Source organism: Cydia pomonella, chromosome 16 (assembly GCF_033807575.1).
Source record: "Cydia pomonella isolate Wapato2018A chromosome 16, ilCydPomo1, whole genome shotgun sequence".
Lineage (NCBI taxonomy): Eukaryota > Metazoa > Arthropoda > Insecta > Lepidoptera > Tortricidae > Cydia > Cydia pomonella.
In genome coordinates, this window is record NC_084718.1 from 11195870 (window position 1) to 11216346 (window position 20477).

Genomic DNA, 20477 nt, shown 5'->3' on the forward strand with positions numbered 1-20477 from the left:
ACATGCGGTGTGCGATGTTTCTGGCGGAAACATTTTTTTTTTTTTTTTTTTTTTTTTTTTATACTACGTCGGTGGCAAACAAGCATACGGCCTGCCTGATGGTAAGCAGTCTCCGTAGCCTATGTACACCTGCAACTCCAGAGGAGTTACATGCGCGTTACATTATTGGAACACCATGCAACCAGACAAATTGCTACGTCTGTCAAGTCGAATGAATACTCGAATAAATCTGTGACTACATCCTACTCAACGAAATTAATCTACATCGACCGATATACCCCACCAGTGGTTTTACTCGACGCAGCATAGATGTGTTACGATTGTGATGCTATCGCGTGTTGATAGTATATCGCGTTTCAATGGTGTGTTTGTTCCTATAGGGCTAATTTACTATAGACAAATGTCACCTTGATAATGAAAAGGGCAACAACAATGCATTAAGCGTAACTACTGTAAGGCCATCTATAAACGCGCTTTTAGATAATAAGCAGTTTTTGAAAAACGCGTACCTAGTACTTACAACTGAATTATTATAAGAACGTAATTGATAACTTACTAGTGGTGGGGATGAGTCCGTGCATGGTCTCTGTGCGTAATCTGAGGAGTATCCTGGTGTGGTCGTGCCCCGCCATATGTTCGTTCTTGAGGGACATCACGACAGGCCCCAAATTCTCGTCCGTGCCGACCAGGTTTATATGCTCCTGCAACAAAAATATACGAAAACATTATTCATGGAGATTCAACTGCCTTTAGTATACAAGAGTAGTAACGTCTACTAAATAAATTAAAAATACCAACTGTGTAGGGTGTGGCAAGAAATTTGTACACCCTACGTCCCACCCAGAACTGAAACGAATTGAATCACCACACATATTTACTTTGTAAGTAATCCGTCAAATGGTGTGGGTTGTAGATCGTGCTAAATAATTATACAGATATACTAACTACAGTCGAGCAAAAATGCATCATATATTGTTGATGTTTACTAGGTAACTATGTAGATAGGTAGAGAAGGCACAATATAAAATGAAAAATCTAGAGAAACTAAATGAACGAATTCGAAAAGCCACCACGTTCATTCGAATTCGACGAAGCAAATATAAAATGACGCCACACTCAAAAACCGTCGCTTCGATTCGCCTATCCTCTTCTTCTTCTTCCTCCTGCCCTTATCCCACGTTATGTGGGGTCGGCACAACATGTTCTTCTCTTCCATTCTCCTCTATCTTTCGTCACCTCAGCACTCACTCCTTTCTTTCTCATATCCTCTTTCACACAATTCGCCTATCCATGAAAAAAAAAACCGGCCAAGAGCATGTCGGGCCACGCTCAGTGTAGGGTTCCGTAGTTACTCTTCCGTCACAATAAGCTAAAATGGAGCTTAAAGTATAGTAAATTGTTAACCAAGGGATGAAACGGTACCTTTCACCCGAGTTAAACAAATAGGCAAATTTGCATAATCAGTACCTAGTTAAAGTAAGTCTTTTTACTATGAGGGGAAAACTTTTTGCGATAACTCAAAAACAGCTAAACTGATCATGCCCGCTATAGTTTTAATTAAATGTCTTTCTTAAGCTCTCTTTCCACGATTTTTTTCATATTTTTTGGACCTATGGTTCAAAAGTTAGAGGGGGGGGGGGGACACATTTTTTTTTCTTTCGGAGCGATTATCTCCGAATATATTCACTTTATCAAAAAATGTTTCTTGAAAACCCCTATTAGTTTTGAAAGACCTTTCCAACGATACCCCACAATCTAGGGTTGAAGCGAAAAAAAAAATTCACCCCCACTTTACGTGTAGGGGAGGTAACATAAAAAAAAAATTTTGGTTTTATTGTACGACTTTGTCGGCTTTATTGATTTATATATCCATGCCAAATTTCAGCTTTCTAGCACTAACGACCACGGAGCAAAGCCATCATCATCTCATATTGCGTTTACGTATGTCTAATTTCACTTGACTTTTGTTAAAGTGCTACAAATACTTAACCTCCTGAGACCCAGAAGCAATTGTTTTGTTTTTGAATTTGGAATCCTTAGCTACGCAATAAAAGTTCAAAATAGATTTTGGAATAAGTACAAAAATTTGTACTCATGGTCTTAGGAGGTTAATTAAAAAACAAATCAATTATCTTCGGCACCATACTAAAACAATGCAGACCACGCCTTAACAACAAGCAGATCTTGATTTAAGTAACTATATTGTCTACTATTGACCTTATCGTTATTTAGATCAAATTCTTACACGAGCGTAATAACCAAACCTGAGATAACTCGGGACATTTATACTAAAGTGACGTAACAAAATATTTTATCGACAATTAAATATATCGATGTTACTGTCAACCTCTAAATGTTCTACAAAATAAATATATTTATACAAAATCGCTTTGTATACTGCTTCTTAAATTTTAAAAAAGGTGTCTTTTCGAAGAATTTATTTTATTTTTAACCAGATCAGTATTTCCACATTGGCACTAAATGTTTTATTCGAATCATTTTATATCGTTATTTATTATTTCTTAAATATTACTCCATCTTCATTTATTGCTAAAAGTACATGAAAAGGGAGATATGTAATACTGTTATTATTTTATTTCTGAAATAAAACATTTGTATAAACATTTGTATATTTGTAAATTGTAATTTTGTTTGAAATGACATCCGCATACATTTATTATCTGAAGAGGCTTGATATCAGGTGTGATATCGAACCTTTTTATAGTAATCGAGAATTTTGAATGAGCACATGTATTATTATATGACATCGACACCTTTTTTATCGATATCAAATCCCTAGAATGTGCCCCGAATTATCACAGGTTTGGTAATAACTAATAACGACCAACTCTAATTTGGGTAATTACTTTATACTAATAACATATACAAACCCAACACGTAATTGTCATAATATTACCTAACGCATGGCCGACGCCAGAATGAAGGTCGCAACGCAGAACATTTGATAACATGTATGCAAACAGAAAATATCGGCCTAATTAGGAATGTAAATAACAAAAGCTAATATTTACTGTCAAACGGCCGTAAAATGTCCATCAGACACGCCTCAATGTCTATAAAGCGGGATATGATGGACCATATTTATAGCGGCAAAAATGTCTGGACGCCATTCGATTCACTAATGGACTTATTCACTTTCATAGACTACCTCACAATAGAGTCTTCTTATTATGAACCATTTTGTAGAACTTGCGGCCACTACGATATCTACTCGACGCACTCATCAGTTACAAACCTTCACGATTTTATACTCGTACTATAGGTACAACTAAATACTCAAACATTACAGCCCATCTTCACACAAGTTAGTTGATATTTCTGATTGTTTCATCTAGGGCAAGTGACCTGTGACTTTATAGGTCAGTCCCATGACGACGTCTATTCTAACAAGTGAAGGTCGATTTAACAATTAGGTATGTAGGTGAAATGACATAAAGCCGCTACTAAGGTTTCGTTCCATCAAAAATCTGATCGTGATGGCTCTGGTACTTAACACTTAGTTGATTAAAGCGATGTCATTACGGTATGAATCAGACCATTTTATAGACAATGAGATCATTCACTGGTTAGAGCTAGACGTTGTAATGACGTCAACTTGAAATGGCCTATTTGTGGAGCATAATGGAATCAAATGGATATTCAAAATGTTCCCCTAGTACCTTAATAACTATTGATTTAGTTACAGTCATAAATTCACATGTCAAAATAACGTTGGACATATTACACGTAGAGATGATAATCTGTAGAACGACTTGTAGTGCAAGGAAAAGTCGAAGGCACAAGGCGCGGTAGGTCACTAATGCGTTGGTCAGACCTAGCCAAAAATGCACTTAATGGACTACTCCACGAATGTAACAGGGGGCCGATTTTTGAATTTCGAGTGCTCGATTTCGTGTAATTCCCTTCAATTTATCTCCACTACTAGGCATTTAAATTCTACTAATATAATTGAAAACGAGTGGTCAATACCACTAGATTCCCAATTTATAGCTCGTATTTCTAAGATATAAATTCGCCGTTTTCCACAGATTTTCGAGTGACGAATTCGAGCGCTCGAAGTTCAAAAATCAGCCCCCAGTACGTGAAGAATGGCGACGGATTGTGAAGCTTGCCAACGGCCCTGATATGACGACAAAGAAAAAAAACTAGCTATATTTAATGCAAATATTATTCAATACTAACGTATTATAAATACATAAAGAATAACTTTTCCCGTTAAAGTAAACCCGAAGGCATATCAAATAAAAGTTCAACGACAACAAATAACTGTGCTCGCTGTGCTCTGATAACTTAAATCATGAAGGTTTATGGTAATACGGGTAACGCCAATCAGGAGCGTGTTACAGCTCGTTACAACATAAAGTAGCGTGTTGTTTACTAAACAGATATATTATGCAATAGTGATTTAGTGGTGATGACTACTGACGACCAAACATTGTACATTTTGCAGCACATTCGTTGCAGCGTAACTTATCATAAATTAAGAAATTATTATGGCCGATTTCAAGAAAACATGTAAGGAGTTATTATTCTTTTAATACGAATCTTAATGCTACCGTTTTTGATATTATTTTGAGAAATATATTTAAATCGACCAATAAAACGAAAATGCTAAAAATTTACGATATTCGTTGATATTGAGCTATCAAACCTTAATTAATATGGACTAAAGTTAACAGGTACTTGGTAAGGAAATTTTCATGTGCGTCTGCATAATAATATCACTTTAGTTCGAAGTTGACCTTTATATAACACTACCAATCGTTAACGCTGGGTGCTTAGCCAACATGCCAATCGTTAACGCTCCGTAGCGTAACGTAGTCATCTCTCTCTCTCTCTCTTCCACATTAATGCGACAGTGACAGTGACAGTTGCGTTTCGTTCGCTACGGAGCGTAAACGATTGGCATGTTGGCTACACACCCAGGATTTAACAATCCTTATCACGGCACCGAATTGTGTCCAAGTCGAATTTTATTTACACAACGGCAAGGAATTCTCAAGTCTTTAGACTCCGCAATCTGAAGCCAAAGCAAAGCCAGATCCTTAAGAAGCGTACGTGATCGGCATATGCAATGTGTCGCAATCTCTAATAATTGCAGTCCACTTCCTCTAGTAGTTGGGTGTGCTGCCAGGAAACCATTATTGCACTTAGGAAATGCCTATTGTCAGTGGTGTTGTGAGGCGCAAAAATAATGGGATTTCATGGGACAACATATTTTTACTAGCTGACAGTTGTAAATCGGAAGATAATAATGTGTCCCATACTCGCAGGGCGGCGTCACAGTCATGCATAGACTGAATAATTACTTGGTGTAGCAACTGTAGCAGGAACTAACCTCAACGCAACGACTACAATCAAAATCTCTTGGGATAAAAAGTATCCTAAATAAACTACAATTTACTAACGGCAGCGAACTAGGTATCATAAATGTTAACGTAGAGCAAAATCAATAACAAAGGTAGACTGTTTAGAGCATTTCAGTTCATTACGTCGGATGACGACACAGAAATTACCTCCCATTACCACTTCACTCTATTTACCGATTTTAGAATTTTCCCTTCATCTTTACCACAAAACGGCAAATTGAAAGCTAAAGATGGTAATTGAAGGGACGAGGGGTTAATGCCCCTTTTCGAACTCGCTCACTGATGGATGACGTCATCTGTGATAGAATCTGAGCGATTGAGTGATTTTTTGCAAGTTGGTTGAGTGAAAATTTCTCTATTCATCGCTTCGGCTTCGGCTGTAGATATTGTATTTACGGGACATCTATCTTCATGATGATAAATGGTTCCATTGCTTAGAAATATGTGTCATCCCATAAATGTCATGATGGCGGCAACATTCATCCAGTTAGTAACTGATACTTCCTGTTTTATGGCACATAAGCGCAAATGTGTGTTCCTACATTTGTTTTGATTATCAATTTTATGTGCGTCAACGTTACGTTCTAGAGATATTATGCATCTTAAACATTTGTAAAGTGAAGGCTAATACAAATTACAAATAATGTACAAAAATAAGACAGATTTCATTTGCATTTGGCATATAACCTTTAAGCTAACAGTATAATTAAGTTGAATATTAACTAAAAAATGATATAAATCAGTCAAGTATGTGTTTTGTGGATAGGCAATGGTTGTCCGTCAAAATGAGAGCTTATGAAGCAATGAAGGTACTTATATTGATTTATTTACATTATTTGCAATTTCTATTGAACTCTAGCTATATAACCTTCACATTTATAACAATAGAACGACAAAGGGTGTATAAAAATATGACAGGTACTGTAACGATTATACTAAAAATACAACGGTGTTCATTACAAGCCATAATTTTGTAGATTAGAGGCAAAGTTGAGGCCCGAAACAACTTGGATCATTCGACCCGACCAAACTCTTCAAATAATCGTTATTATCTACGAGTATGGGCCTGGGCATGGGATAATCCACGTCAGTAATTAATGTAATGTTATTGTTTACAGACTATCAAATTATGCTTAAGTGATCCTTAGAGCAGTAAAGGTTTTAAGATAAACTTCCGCACAATAATTACATTCTTTATTATACACTACCAAAACAATTTATTTTTATTTACTCACGGATCTCGACGATTTCAATTCATTTTCACATATTTTAATTATATTAAGGAGATTGATGCCGAATTAAAAGCTCCATTGTCTACACTGTTGTGTTTTTATATTCTACAGAAGAGAAATCTCCATACTGGCCATAAAATCTTCGTTCGATTTATTTGTTCGAGACCTCGACTTAGTCGGTACGGGCAGCGGCACCTAAAGGGGCAATCATTTCTGAGGGCCCATCATTTCTCTGCAACGAATTGTCCTCGAAGCTCTCGAACCAATTTCGCGTTATGAAAGAAGGCATTTGCTTATTGCTCCCATTTCTCTTTTGTCAGTTGCGGCTGCGTCAGAGATTTAATCTGCGCGAATTGAAAAATGAATTTATTTGGTGCAGTGATTGATGTTATTATAATTCCACTTTTAACATTAATTGTGATATGAAGTTGCTTGAAGTGAAATTAATCTTTGTTCTTTTAAATTTTGCTCTATAATCAAGTTTTGCTTGATTGTGTTGTAATATTTTCACAACAATATGGTAATCTGAAATCTGATACTGTAGAGAGGTGTAATGAAAATCCCCTTTTCAAGGTAACAAATTGACAACGTCCGAAATCCCTTACGTGCCAACCCTAATGTATTTGCACGTCAACCCTCCAGCTATCTCGGCTTAGCGATCAGCTGTATTCATCTAGCCTAACTCTTGTCACCGCAATGACCCATCGACCTCCAGGGCTGGCACGAAACGGTCGTAATATTTTATGTAAATAGATACGCGACATTTTCGGTGATGACATTAACCATTTTGGATCTTATCTTTGTGCTCATAAGACCAATATTTATGAGGTTTTGATGAAAGGTACTCGCATATAGTTTGAGTTATTGCAGAGTAGCAATATTTACAATTTAAGGTAAATAAGTGTGTAATAATTAGGTCTGCTATTATTTATACCATAAAAATATTCACGTATTTATCAACCCACGTAGATAACTTCACGAAAATGTAACAAATTATAAAATAAGTTTCTTATGGTTAAATGACTGTTCATTTACATAATATACCAATGTATATGTATATGGTGTAATTATGAAACAACAATGCATGGGCATATATAATCGTTACTTAAGTATACCTAATTAAAAGTTCAAAGACTGAATAACGTTCAATTTACAAAAACATTTGCACATCTTTTTAAATCGGCCTGTATATCATATTGTGAAAAGTGAGATATATATTTTAAAGATCCTTATGAAATCTAAAAGATGCATATACGCGATAAAGCATGGTACCCACGCGAGGTTTCGAATTACTCGATATGTTCCACATATAGACAAAAATAGCACTAATATCAATATATGCTTATTTAATTTTCGATTCTGCTGCGTTGAGTTATGATTTATTTTAGTCTGCATTTGATTCTCGATATCATGCACTTTACTTGTGAAATGACTGTCGTAATCGGGCCAATCTACGCGGCGCGAAGTTTCTGGCAGCATGAAGTCCGTTCCGCGTTGATGGGCACAATTTTTCCCACTGTGTATTTTATTTTATTTAATGAGTGTAGTTGGACCCTTACCAGGTGCTTGGCTGCGTACGTTTTAATTGGTGAGTTTTAGTTTTAATTAATTTATCGGTCGTATACCCACAACCCATTTTTTTGTATGTTAAGTCACGCTAAAAATGGTTTGAGTAATGGTCAAAGGATTTGTTAACCTGATAAAATAGTCATACCTACTAAAGATTTTTTAAATTATAATTGAAAATAAAACATACGTTGTATCACACTGGTGTTGATAAGAATAAGACCACCATGAGATAAAAAAAAAAAAAACAAAGCACTCCAGGAGTGCCGAATGATGTGAAAACTTGAACAATTACGTGTTTTTTTTTTGAATCGCCAGGAAATATTTTAAGCTTTATTATGCGTCGGTTACGTTAACGGTAACAGTGTCGCCAGTTCAATGTTTTTTCCCATCTCAAAAAATGCTCAACGCGTCTAAAGAAGTTTTCACTTCGAAAATAATAATTTGTAGTTTAAGATCCATATCTCTTTCATTTAATTTCGTCTAATGTCGTATAAAATGAAAGCTTCTAATGTATTCACACTGTCTTCAATGCATTGTACATTGTATTTCTCAGCGAAGTCGGCGCAATGTCAGCTCCGCGGTATCATTCCAAGCGCTCGCCGAGCCCGATTAAGCTGATGGCTCCGAAGAACCAGTGTAAAATGCGCTTTTAATTATGTATACTGTTACTGATGTCGAGGATACCTTACAGTAGATAGACAAAGAGCTCGATTCGCCCACGTTCGCGAAACCATTGAGAATACTCAACTCATAAGGCGGCGGACACACGGCTGAGCCTCGGGGGAAATAGAAGCCGGTCGTGATTCGCAGCAGATATTTGAGTCTGTCCTGCATTATTAATATGCACTCCGTACAATCAATTTCAATGTCATCTATATATTGGAATAATATCTATGTTGGAACGGGTTCTGAGCTCAAACTAGAAAGCATGAAACTTGCAAGCAAGCACGCAGTTGTTACAGGTGTGAAAAAATATTATAATAGTCATGAATAATCCACATTCATACTAAAATTGTGTTGTTTTTGTGCTATTTATCTACCACGTTACTAATTTAATTGATTACAATTACGTACGTGGCATTTTCTTTTTCTGATAGTAAGTTTTCCATAAATATTTTAACATTATACAATTATAAGTTATATTCATAAAATAAGTAGCTTGGAGAATTTAAGCAATACAACAAATTAGAAGTTTTATTGGAGGACAATGTCAAATTAAGGGAATTGCTTTGTTACATTCAGTGCGATTTTATTACATATCAAACGTACATTAACCTTGCCCATGGCAATAAAGGAAACCACATAAAGCTCAAAATAAACCCATTACCTAATAAGGAAAGACCATAGGCGCCGCCTATGTGAGACCATTAGGCTTTACCGAATGAAATAACACCCGCTTATTTGTATGTACCGTCGACATTATGAACGGAATCTTCGTGAACCTTGTAGCAATGACATTAAGATCTACCTATCGCCAGTTCAGAATGAGATAGTATTTTATATAAAACACATGGCGGTAAAGTTCTCTGCGGGTAAAAGTACGCAATAAGACGTGAATAATGTAATCTAAGCTTTATAACGACATCGGTGCTCAACCAACACGTGTGAACTTTCCCATACCCACGACCAGTCTTACTTTTTCTGCTTTTTTCGTGTCATTCCAAATAGATAGTAAATATAATAGCTAGTAAACATGGGACCATTTCATATGATTTTTATGAACGCATTATAATACCTAGAATATTTATAAAAGTTACTCTACTCTAGCGATAATGTTCGATTTTTTTTTTACATTTTTTTTTCGATTGTCGTGGTAGATATTTTAAGACTTGTTCGTCTTTAATAACGATTATAATTATAAACTATCAAAATTAAAATAAATGGTTTAAGTTACTCAGCTTGAAGTACGATGTGATCAAAGTTAACCATCTTCTTTGCATACTAAGTCCCGGGTTGTGGCTGGCACAAAATAAATACATAGTAAATGAATTTTGTTTGTTTGTTAAAGCAATGAAAAAAAAGTAGTTGTAATTTAAATAATGCATAACCTAAATACATCACAAAATGAGACTTTTCTGCTAAATGACGGTGGAACAGAAATACCGTGCATGTTTATAGCAGTGGCTAGTACAAAATAAATAATTATAATTATAAACATATTGCATAAACAAAATGCGTCCCAAAATGTTTTGTAACACCGCCGTACTTTATGTGTATGCATGCACAATTTACGGTAAAATTCGTGCCGATGCATAATGTTTGGCCGAGGAAGTTGTTACCGCAACCGAGACGCCGGGTCTATTCACGCCAATAGTGTAAACTATCCCTATATTTTAGGTACATATCGGTGTATTTGCAGACTCGATGAAATTTTCTGTGAATGACGGTGGAGCAGAAATATTGAACATGCTTATAGGTTCGTTGAAAGGCAGAAAGCGGAGATAGTAAATATTACTTGCTAGTCTCGAAAGTTGCTGGATGTTATTTATACTCAGGATTCTATTTCGATGTGCCAAAGCATTAAGGTTATAATATTGATAATTTATTTTGTTGTTGACAAAGATTGTTCCCAAAAAAATATATACATTATATATACATAGTTTTAAACAGCTCATTATAATTCTATTGTATTTAATATCGGTGTAATTTCACGTAATTTTGTCTCATAGCCGTCTAACAAGTTTAAGTACAAGCACATGTAATAAACATGACTATCGTATTTAATTAATTGAACCAAGACATACAGAAACGATAAATCTAGAGCAGTGATATATCGTAGCGGTACTTGCAGACCTTTGACACAAGGCCCCGGCTTATAAGGAAACTATCGACGTGACAGGTCGCAGGAACTTATAAGGAATACGCACTAATTAATATCAATTCATACTCGTTACATTGATGTGAGGTGCATTGGGCTAACTTCAAACGCGGGTTAATTTAGTGAATGGCAAATATGTATAAAACCAGAAGAAGTTCGTACTTTAACGACACTTACGCTACTGCAATGCCTAAATAGCAATGCATCTCTTGTACTGTTATAGAAAGTGCTTCTAGTAGATATTTGCCATAGCTTATAGCTTTATCATTACTTAAATTTACAGCGCATTGGCGCCCCTTAGCTGTTATGCTGTAAAATTGTATCTCGATAAATATCAATCAATATTCAAAATTATCCCGCTTTCGAAGTTATCCCAACGCATCTTACATGTGGCATAATATAATAAGCCTGTCTTGTGACATTTAAAAACTACACGCATAAAGTAATATATTATGATAGCGTATATAATTTTTATTTTTTAATGGAAGACTGTTTGGTTCAAAATGTTGATACCACAAAAATCTATACGATAAAATTCTAAGTTTATTTTCTTATGCGTTTTTTGTGTTATTATGGTTTGAACCACTCGTACACAAAGATTCTGCTGTATGACATTACGTGTATCTGTAAAAACAACAAATATATCTATCTATACTTATAACATACTAAAATAATCCAAATTACTTACAGCCATATAATTCCTGCGAATTTAATGTGCACCGAGACGGTTTTTTGCAGTAAACGAAGACATTCTATAAATTACTTAGAACACATAAACTTAAAAAAATGAACATAACTTAGCAACAAGTCTCAGTAACATTCAAACGAAATTGAAAACTGAATTTTATATAAGTTGGATCCGTTAGTACTAAGACGGTGCAATTTTTCCAGTTCCAATTCAGTTCCTAACCTCAACACTCTGAATTGACCTTCGACTTTTGACCTGACGTTATATTTTCGCAATAAGGTTTATGGCTTTCCCACATGGACTGTTATAAAATGTGGCTTTCCATGCTTCATCTGCAATAAGGACGTTTCTATCAGAATTTATGTTGAAATTACATATGGAAATGTCCATGTGTGTGGCATTTGAAGCATAAGGACTCTTCTGTGATGAAAAGCCACAAATGTTATATAACATTGTGTGACAAGGACAGCATAATAAAACACTATCATACTATTAATACTATCAAGCTGTTCCTGTCACATAATGATATAACATTTTGTAACCGACATGAGCCAATGTGGGAGCACCGTTCCGAATTGACAGTTAACAATGTGGACGTTTGTACCATAAAGATGCAATCGGAAATTACTACTATGTACTTGGTCTAAAGTACGTATGATGGGAGAGTCAGACCAGCAAATTTTGCACAGAATGTATAATGTCAAAGTGTGGCCATGTCACCATACTCGTCAAATTCCTATGGTTAAGGTGACGCAAAAGTCGGTGCTTGCCTAACTACCTATAGAAAAAGCCTATAGTTAAAGCCTCAGTATATAGATACTAGTAGAAGCAAGTGAAGCAACATGGTAGTTACCTCTGGGAATACACCGATCAGACTGACAGAGTGACATTGACGAAACGACATTGACCCTTAACGCTAACTGCCAGTGTCCCTTGGGTTCTTAGCTGTATTATTCACACGCAAAAATACAGGTATGCCTGAACTAAACTTACATACTAGACTAGTGTATAAAATTCATATTTTAAAGGACAACTGTGTGTCTCGTGTCTTGCCGAACATAAGAACTTCAAAATTATTTTAAAACATCAAGCCTTTATACTGAGATAATCTTAGGAGAGTAAGATAGTGCGTTTAATAAGTAAATCATAATCGGTAATGACAATTTAAGAGGAAAGGGGACGACCGCTTCTCCATACAAACGTAGTCCCCATTTTTCTCTCTGTATATTGACATTTTGGAAAATATTTTGACATAATTTGGTGTATACGTAACTATTAACCATAGCTATGCCCCTACGATTGATTTACTTCGATTTTTTTATTATTGTAAAAAATATGAGCGGCAGATTTAAAACAAATTTTTACTTAAATAATAATTGAAAATTCGAAAAATATTTTCAATAATGTTAAGATTCACATCTAGAGAGGAAAATGAGGACTACGTTTGTATGAAAAGGTGATTTTGCGCGGGTCCTCCACTTTCGTCTTAATGTCAAGAGAAACTGAATAAAGGTCATAACTTTACATTAGTATTTTCCGTCTTACTCGTAATTAACTGAGACAGTATTGATTTCCTGTTGATAACGAAACGAAACCACCTGTAATTTGATAATCCTTTTCTTAATGATTACTTACCTAACTATCTCAATAATTCATGAACATTAACGTAGATTTACGGTTTGATTACTTTCTGTTCGTGCGAACCAACAATTATCACAAACACAACTAAGAGATACCTACTGATATCTACTGATTTATTTCCTTTCGCGTAAGCATTACATGGGTTCTTCCGTACAAGTATTACCACATTGTTTCCGTACGTTTTGCCGTGCGAAATTATGAAATACCACATAACACAAAGCCAAAAAAGCTTGCTCGAACTTGGCATGGTGAACAGTTGGCAACAGTCTGTTTTATTTGCTCCCCGCAGACTGCTTGGCGCGCAAATGTCAAGGCAGATGGTCCGCGTAAAACACTACCAAATTATCTTGAACGTTAAACGACATTGATGCGCAAACATAACCAGTTCCATCATAACCTGGTTCGACGGCCATTTCGTAATGCGTCTTTTTATTCTCCCGCCTGACCACTCGAAGAAAGTGCGCGTTGTTAGTCACGAAAGCAATTAAATCGTGATTTTCCGTACTCTTTATCTGATGCAATTGCGGCGTTTTGTCAAAAGATTGAACCTTTTCTGAAACGTGATTAGACGCACGATGTTTCCGTCTGGTTTTTACTTATTTCTTACATTCCACAGCACCTCAAAAGTTATCACAGTTTGCTAATACGAATTTGATCATACTGTACATTGTTACGTAAAAGAAAATAAAAAAAAAACGGTCAAGAGCGAATTCGTTTTACTCGCGCACCGAGGGTTCCGTACAAACTTTGAATTATCTCGTGTAACTATAAAGGCGCAAGACTATTCAACAGAAGTACCTATACTAAGTATTAATGTACACAGCGCCATCTATCGGCAAATTGTCTAACTAATTTGCGCGATGTAATACACGTACCTATGTTTGTTTTTCTAGGATAATTCTCTATCATGTGGACCGATTTCAAAAATTGATATTTTATTTGAATAAAAAAAAACGTGTATTTATGTAATCTCATAGAAATTTTAGATGTAATAAACGCACGTAAATTTGGTTAAATTGCAAACTGAAATCGGAAAGGTTTTTTGTGAATTAAAAAAAAGTTACCAAATCTGATTATATTTTTCCTGTAAAATTTATAGTAATGTTAATATTATGTAAACATTTCATAATTTATCGTCGGTAAACTTCGGAGATAAGGGGGGAACTGTATTTTTTTCACATTTTCCTTCATAAATCCATTTTTTTTTCTCTATAAAAACAATGTTTTGAAATGTACAATTTGAGCTCTTTCAAATGATACCCCACTTGACCTAGTTACTAGACTGAAATTTTGTCCCCTCTTTATATTGGGCATTTTCCATTTTTAGTAAAAAATAAATTTAAAAAATATACTTTTAATGTGTCCGGATTAATGTTTTTCATAACTATTTCAAATTTCAAATCGATAACTTAAGAGGTTCTCGAGATATTTAGCGATGTGACAGACAGACAGACAGACGGACGGACGGACAGAGTCGCACCATAAGGGTTCCTTTTGTACCTTTTTGGTACGGAACCCTAAAAAGCGGCATGACAAGTGACTATTACGGAAGGAAAGACTGGGATTTCATTCGACGCTCAGGCTTGCGAGGCTCAGGCTTGACAACTTGTCCACACCTCTCAGAACCTCCACTGGTTACTAGAGTTCGTCCTTACCTTGCCTAAGAAGAATCGCCTGTAGTACTTGGCGATGTCATCGGTGTCGATGTTGTGGCGACGGCCGGCCTGCCGCGGCGTACCGGGCTGCGAGCGCGGCTCGTGGTCCTCGTCCGGCGTCTCGTCCACGCCGTCCACCCAGTACCCTCCATTGGGAGGCTGGACTATCGTCGGTGGGGTTCCTGGAGGAAGAGCGATTGGTTAATTAACAACCTATCTATCGACAGTCATAGATCAAGCACTTTAGACGTAGGTAATTATAGATCCACGTAAAAAATGTTTGGTGAAATCGCTGTGAACAAAATAAATATTCGTCGCCTTGGCCTACTGGCAACTTAGGTAGGTACTAACAAAACTTTTGTGGTTTATAAAAAGCCAAAGTAAGTATACCATCCATAATTCGGCCCCAATCCATCAGCATTAACTAAGTAGGTATGGAAGTCAAGTTGCCGAGTAACTTAACAAAATATTATTTCCTACCTACTCGTATAGGTATTTATTACAAATGCTCATAAAATACGTATTAAGTAGGGTTTATAGTCAAAAAAGGTCCTTCTCAACGAGGAAGTTACGATGACTATTCTTTTTTTGCATCTTTGTAGGCGCAAACGTCAGAAAACAAACTAAGTTCTCTGAGCAAGGTTGCCATTGCCACTGCGTCTTTTTAGAAGAAGCAAATTTGATGTTATTAAGTAACTTTATAGGTTCTAATCGTATAAACGAAGGTTGAATTTTTAATTATCTACCCATTATTGATGTATGTAAACATTATTTATCTAAACACAATCATAAGTTTTGAGAAGAATGTCCCTTAAGATTTGCATTTATTTTGTACTAAAAGTACGGAACAAAGTGTATTGAAAAGTACAAGGAAGACCATTTTTTCTTTATTTAAATTTCTTATATATTATCCTGATCAAGATAGCCAATAAAATTAGGACCTTGAAACTGAATCATATAAAAAAAATGCGTTATGTAAAAAAAGGTAGGTATGTTAAAACTAGGGAGACGGCTCAAACAGTCTCATTGTCCAGGATATTTTTACAGGCTCTCCATAATGGTCCGCCCCGGCCATTGTTCGATGTCCACTTTCATAAAGGGGATGCATAGCCTCGCAGCAAGAGTTTCTAAAGCTAAATGTTTGTTATTTTGTATGACGAAGCTATTGTTCAGCCTAGACGAGATGTAGGAATTATGTATTAGGGTAGAACCATAACTTTTTGCCTAGGTAATATCAAGTTAGAGAAAATCTGTTCACAAAGTCTAAACTCATGAGGATTTTCCTTCAAAATAAAGATTTCTTTATCAATGTTCTTTTATAACTTTTATTTTAAAGCCTCTATAGAAAGTATTACTAGGTGAAAGAAGTGCCTCCGGAAAACACATTTAGCTATAAATGCAAAATGTAAGCAAGGATTCAGCATAAAAAATAGTATAGGTGTGGGTATCTAAACTCCGTCTGCACTTTAGTCTAGCCTAGCGTGATACAACACTAAGATGTAGATAAACAAACGGTAAGACACTCAAACAAAACAAGACAAACGTTTGCATTTGTTCCGGGCATTCTTAAATGCTTAGACGTCTCAAAAGCATTGTATTCGCGGGTTCGCTCCTAAGCGGCCCATTTTTAAATTGAATTCCCTGCCGCACCGACTCTTTAGTGCACCTATGTTTATTCTAAAATACAGTTTCAACAGTATCAAATAAGCTTCTGAATGTAAACTACGGTTAAAACTTAGCCATGCATGTCTAGGCTACACTGTCAGTGGTGAGGCTAGCTCGAATTCGAGAGTAAAACCACACCATGATTTCCCAAGATATGCAGCCCCTCTTAATTAAATTAATGTTTTAATCAGCTAACTAGCGTCGCTAGCTTGGGACTAGTTCTTTTTAAACATCTACTAAATTAGCATTTACTTTGTCTCTGACGGAGGCAATGCCACTGGAGATTTGTTTTCATCTTTGACGTCGGATTCTTTTTGCGGCGAGTGAAAATAACTCCCAAGAACGCATTGGAGGTATTCTATATTTGGATATATTAAGTTTGTTCAACTCTATGATGCTACATCAAACAAACATAATTGGTAACACTTGAACTATGACTCTTTTGAATGAATTACGGTTTCGATTTGTCATATCATCATAATAAACGTAACTTATGAGTTAAATATCAATATTTCACAACTTTAATTACGTATTGTAGGCACGACCTCTTAGTGAATGGTTTGGACACTACTTCTATTAGGTTATCGTTAAAAGGTTTTGATGAAAAAAATAGTGCTAAAATTAGGACTTTTATATTAATTAGCCTTTTGGAACAAGGGCGCTCGGCAGGTATAGTTATTTCATTATTTCGGCGCTTTGCTCTGGACGTTTATTCCATGAATTTTAATTAGATCTCATCTTTATTCAAGTAGTGGACGTCATACCCAGGCAGTTATTCGTTAAAAGTTAAAATAAATGATTCTAATCATAATTATTCCCTTATAGATCAATCTCTAGATATTATGTTAATTTAATATTTAATATAGCATGCAGCTGGATTTAAATTCCAGGTGTTTTATATTCTTAATAACCTTGTATCAGAAAACTACATTAGCTATATTGCGTATATTAAGTTTAAAAATACCCTTTAGAAAACATAGCAACAAAGACTAGACAAGTGTAGCTACCAACAATTTGTCGTTAAAAAAAACTTTGACTTGGCATTACAGTTAGCCTTGACTCTGAGATTAGTCATCTACCTGCTCCTTACTGTAATGATATCTACAGTCATGTTTGAGCAAGGTTTATTTAGGCGCTTATCACACTGCCGTTTCATGTGGTTACGAAGAGTGAAGCGACGAATTCGCGTGCGGCAACGACGGTTTTCTCCGTATCTTCGTCCGAAGCTGCGGTGCTCGACGAATCGCGTTTACAAACAAAAATCCGTACGGTACTATGGAGATCAGTGTGGCACAGCCACCGCATCTCTGTCCGAAAGCACAAATATTCGTGCGATTCGCACCTTCGCACGGAGAGGTGGGGCCAATGTGTTATAATACCATGCGGTTTTTGCATATAAATCAAGATTCTACAGTAGGTACAAAGTTAAAAATCGCAGCACCGGACGTCGCTTCAAAGTGCGAAGCAGTGTGATAAGCGCCTTACCTCGAAATGATATCTACATTTGCTAAGGACATCAGATTTCATGAATAAAATCTAGTCGGATCATTTTATAAATATTATAGGTGCCTTTTAATTATGGCACTTATGATATATTTTTATTATTTAAATCCTATCATCTATTACATAATGGCTAAAGTAGGTATAAAACGAATAAGTATGTCGTGGATGATATAAATATGTAGTTAACAAATAATTGTGCATATTACAGATACCTAATATGTCAAACAAACTTAAACGGGAATAATATACAAACTAACACTTTTAATATGTTGAAAGAACAAATTCTTTTATAAGAGCAGCTATACATTTTCTTCATTTGCTCGGACAAAACCTCTCACGAGAGAATTGCGAAATGAGCGCAATATCTCATAACAAGCGTTTTACCACGTTTTACTTGGAATACCATTAGTAGCCAAATGTCGTGGTTTAAATTAAAAAGGGCGAAGTCCAGAGTTATTTGTATAAGACTTAAAACCTTTTCAAAATGGTTGCTCACCTGGGTCAAGGCTCCCTTTATGTGTAATAAGTTTTCAAAGAATTTAAATAAGACACTTCTCGTTGTTATTACGAGTTAGTTAAGTGGAAGTTAATTATGTTTATTTTTAAATAATTTTCCAAATTGGCAATTCTAAGTTATTTAAATGTCATATAAATCCATGATTTTGTATATTGTTCTAAAAGTCAATAAAAAATTTGAGAAAAGTTTCAAATTATAATTTAAGGAGTGGTAGACAAAATGCGAAAGCTAAGTAAAAATACTAGAAGAATTGAGATACATATAATAAAGATAAATTAGGAAGACGAAAACTATAATAAATCCTGAGAAAATTGAAAGGAAACTTAAGTACCTATGCGAATATTACAATTTTGTTACGAACTTAAACTGTTTGACTGTGATTTGACTACAATAATTTCTAAATTAGCAATATGTAGTTAAAAATTAAGATATATTTTCTTCAACTACCATGTCATCAGGCACAGGTTGGATAACATAGCATTCGTAGAAAGCCGATTAAATGCGTAATAAATGCTTTTGTTTGATTTAGGTAGCATTTGAATGACTGGTTTTCCCACTTGATTTTAGGAGTTCTTTATCGAGAATTGTATTCCACTAACCAATCGAAGACAAGACAATCCTTACCAGGCTTAGCGAGCGTATCCTCCAGCAACCTCCTGCTGGCTTGACATGCGAGGGCGACCTTCCGCTGCGCCGCCGCCGCGCCGGGCGACGCGGGCGCCACCGTGCCGTGCGCCGGCGGCACGCGCGGGTCCGCGCCGTACGGCAGCCGGTCGCCGAGCGACACGGTACGGCGGTTCTCGATCCGCGACACCTGGGGAAGAAGGAAATACGATTTAGAACATGTCATGAAACTTGCAAGTATGGGGAAGGCTTTTGAGAATAACGGCGATGGTGGAAAACATCATTAGACGAACTGGCAATAAGTGTGAGAATAACGAATTAGGACCTTAGTCATCAAAATATTACCTATAGACGAGGAAGATAAAATCAGCCAAGCTTATTAGTGGGTTTTCAATACGTCGATCACTTATATCATACGTTCCTTGCGCATTTTTATTTGACTGATGGCCCCAAAAGGGTGGTGTTCTTAAAATTGTTCGTCTTAGCCTACTTTTATCACCATCGTACAGTTAACGAAATAAATAATGACTTGCCCCATTATTCTTCGCACATTATGTACAAAGTTGCCTCGTTTCGCATAAGCAGCGAGTGTGAATCGCATGTAGCTATCGAAAGAATAAATCGTAACGTGAATCTCTCACATTGTTCCAACGTCTCGTTGTGTAGGAAGAAGAGGAAGCAATAATTCTAATCTAAATGTACAGTCGGCGACGCAAGTAACCGTGACGACGCATCGTCCGTTGACCTCAAACCGTGGGATCCCATTATTGTTGCTTTTCATTCTAACTGTACCGGGCCATTGAAAACTACCGCGAAACTGCCGCCATACTTCAATTTGTACGAGAATTGGATACAACCATTCGATAGCGTTCAAAACGATCGCGAAGCCACAAGTAAATTGAAATTCGTCGCAGTTTCATTCATGTAATTCGAAAACAATACAATTTTTATCAGTCGGCCCACAAAATTGTTTCAAATTTTCGAGTCATTTCCCGCTTGAGTGGGCAAACGAACAGGTGGAGTAAATGAACTCTAAAAGTAGTCATATAGCTAAAATCGAGTGCTATATTGACTTCCATAAATCGATAAATTTAACGCGCCCATAAACACCATCAAAAGTTCAAAATTGGAATCCGACGGAAGCATTAGTCGAGCTGTTGACAGCGTGCCGAAAC

The 20477-nt window shown here is 36.1% G+C and overlaps 1 protein-coding gene across 9 annotated transcripts in view; it reads right to left on the reverse strand.

The window, feature by feature from the left end:
• LOC133526667 (rap1 GTPase-activating protein 1) overlaps nucleotides 1-20477 on the reverse strand; it is a 413034-nt gene that overhangs the window by 9229 nt on the left and 383328 nt on the right. For all 9 annotated transcript variants that reach the window (XM_061863365.1, XM_061863371.1, XM_061863364.1 and 6 more), the window contains 3 exons: nucleotides 19303-19492; nucleotides 14994-15175; nucleotides 557-701 (listed from right to left, as the gene is read on the reverse strand). In XM_061863365.1, coding sequence (XP_061719349.1) covers nucleotides 557-701; nucleotides 14994-15175; nucleotides 19303-19492 — 517 coding nt within the window. The remainder of the gene's footprint in view (nucleotides 1-556; nucleotides 702-14993; nucleotides 15176-19302; nucleotides 19493-20477) is intronic.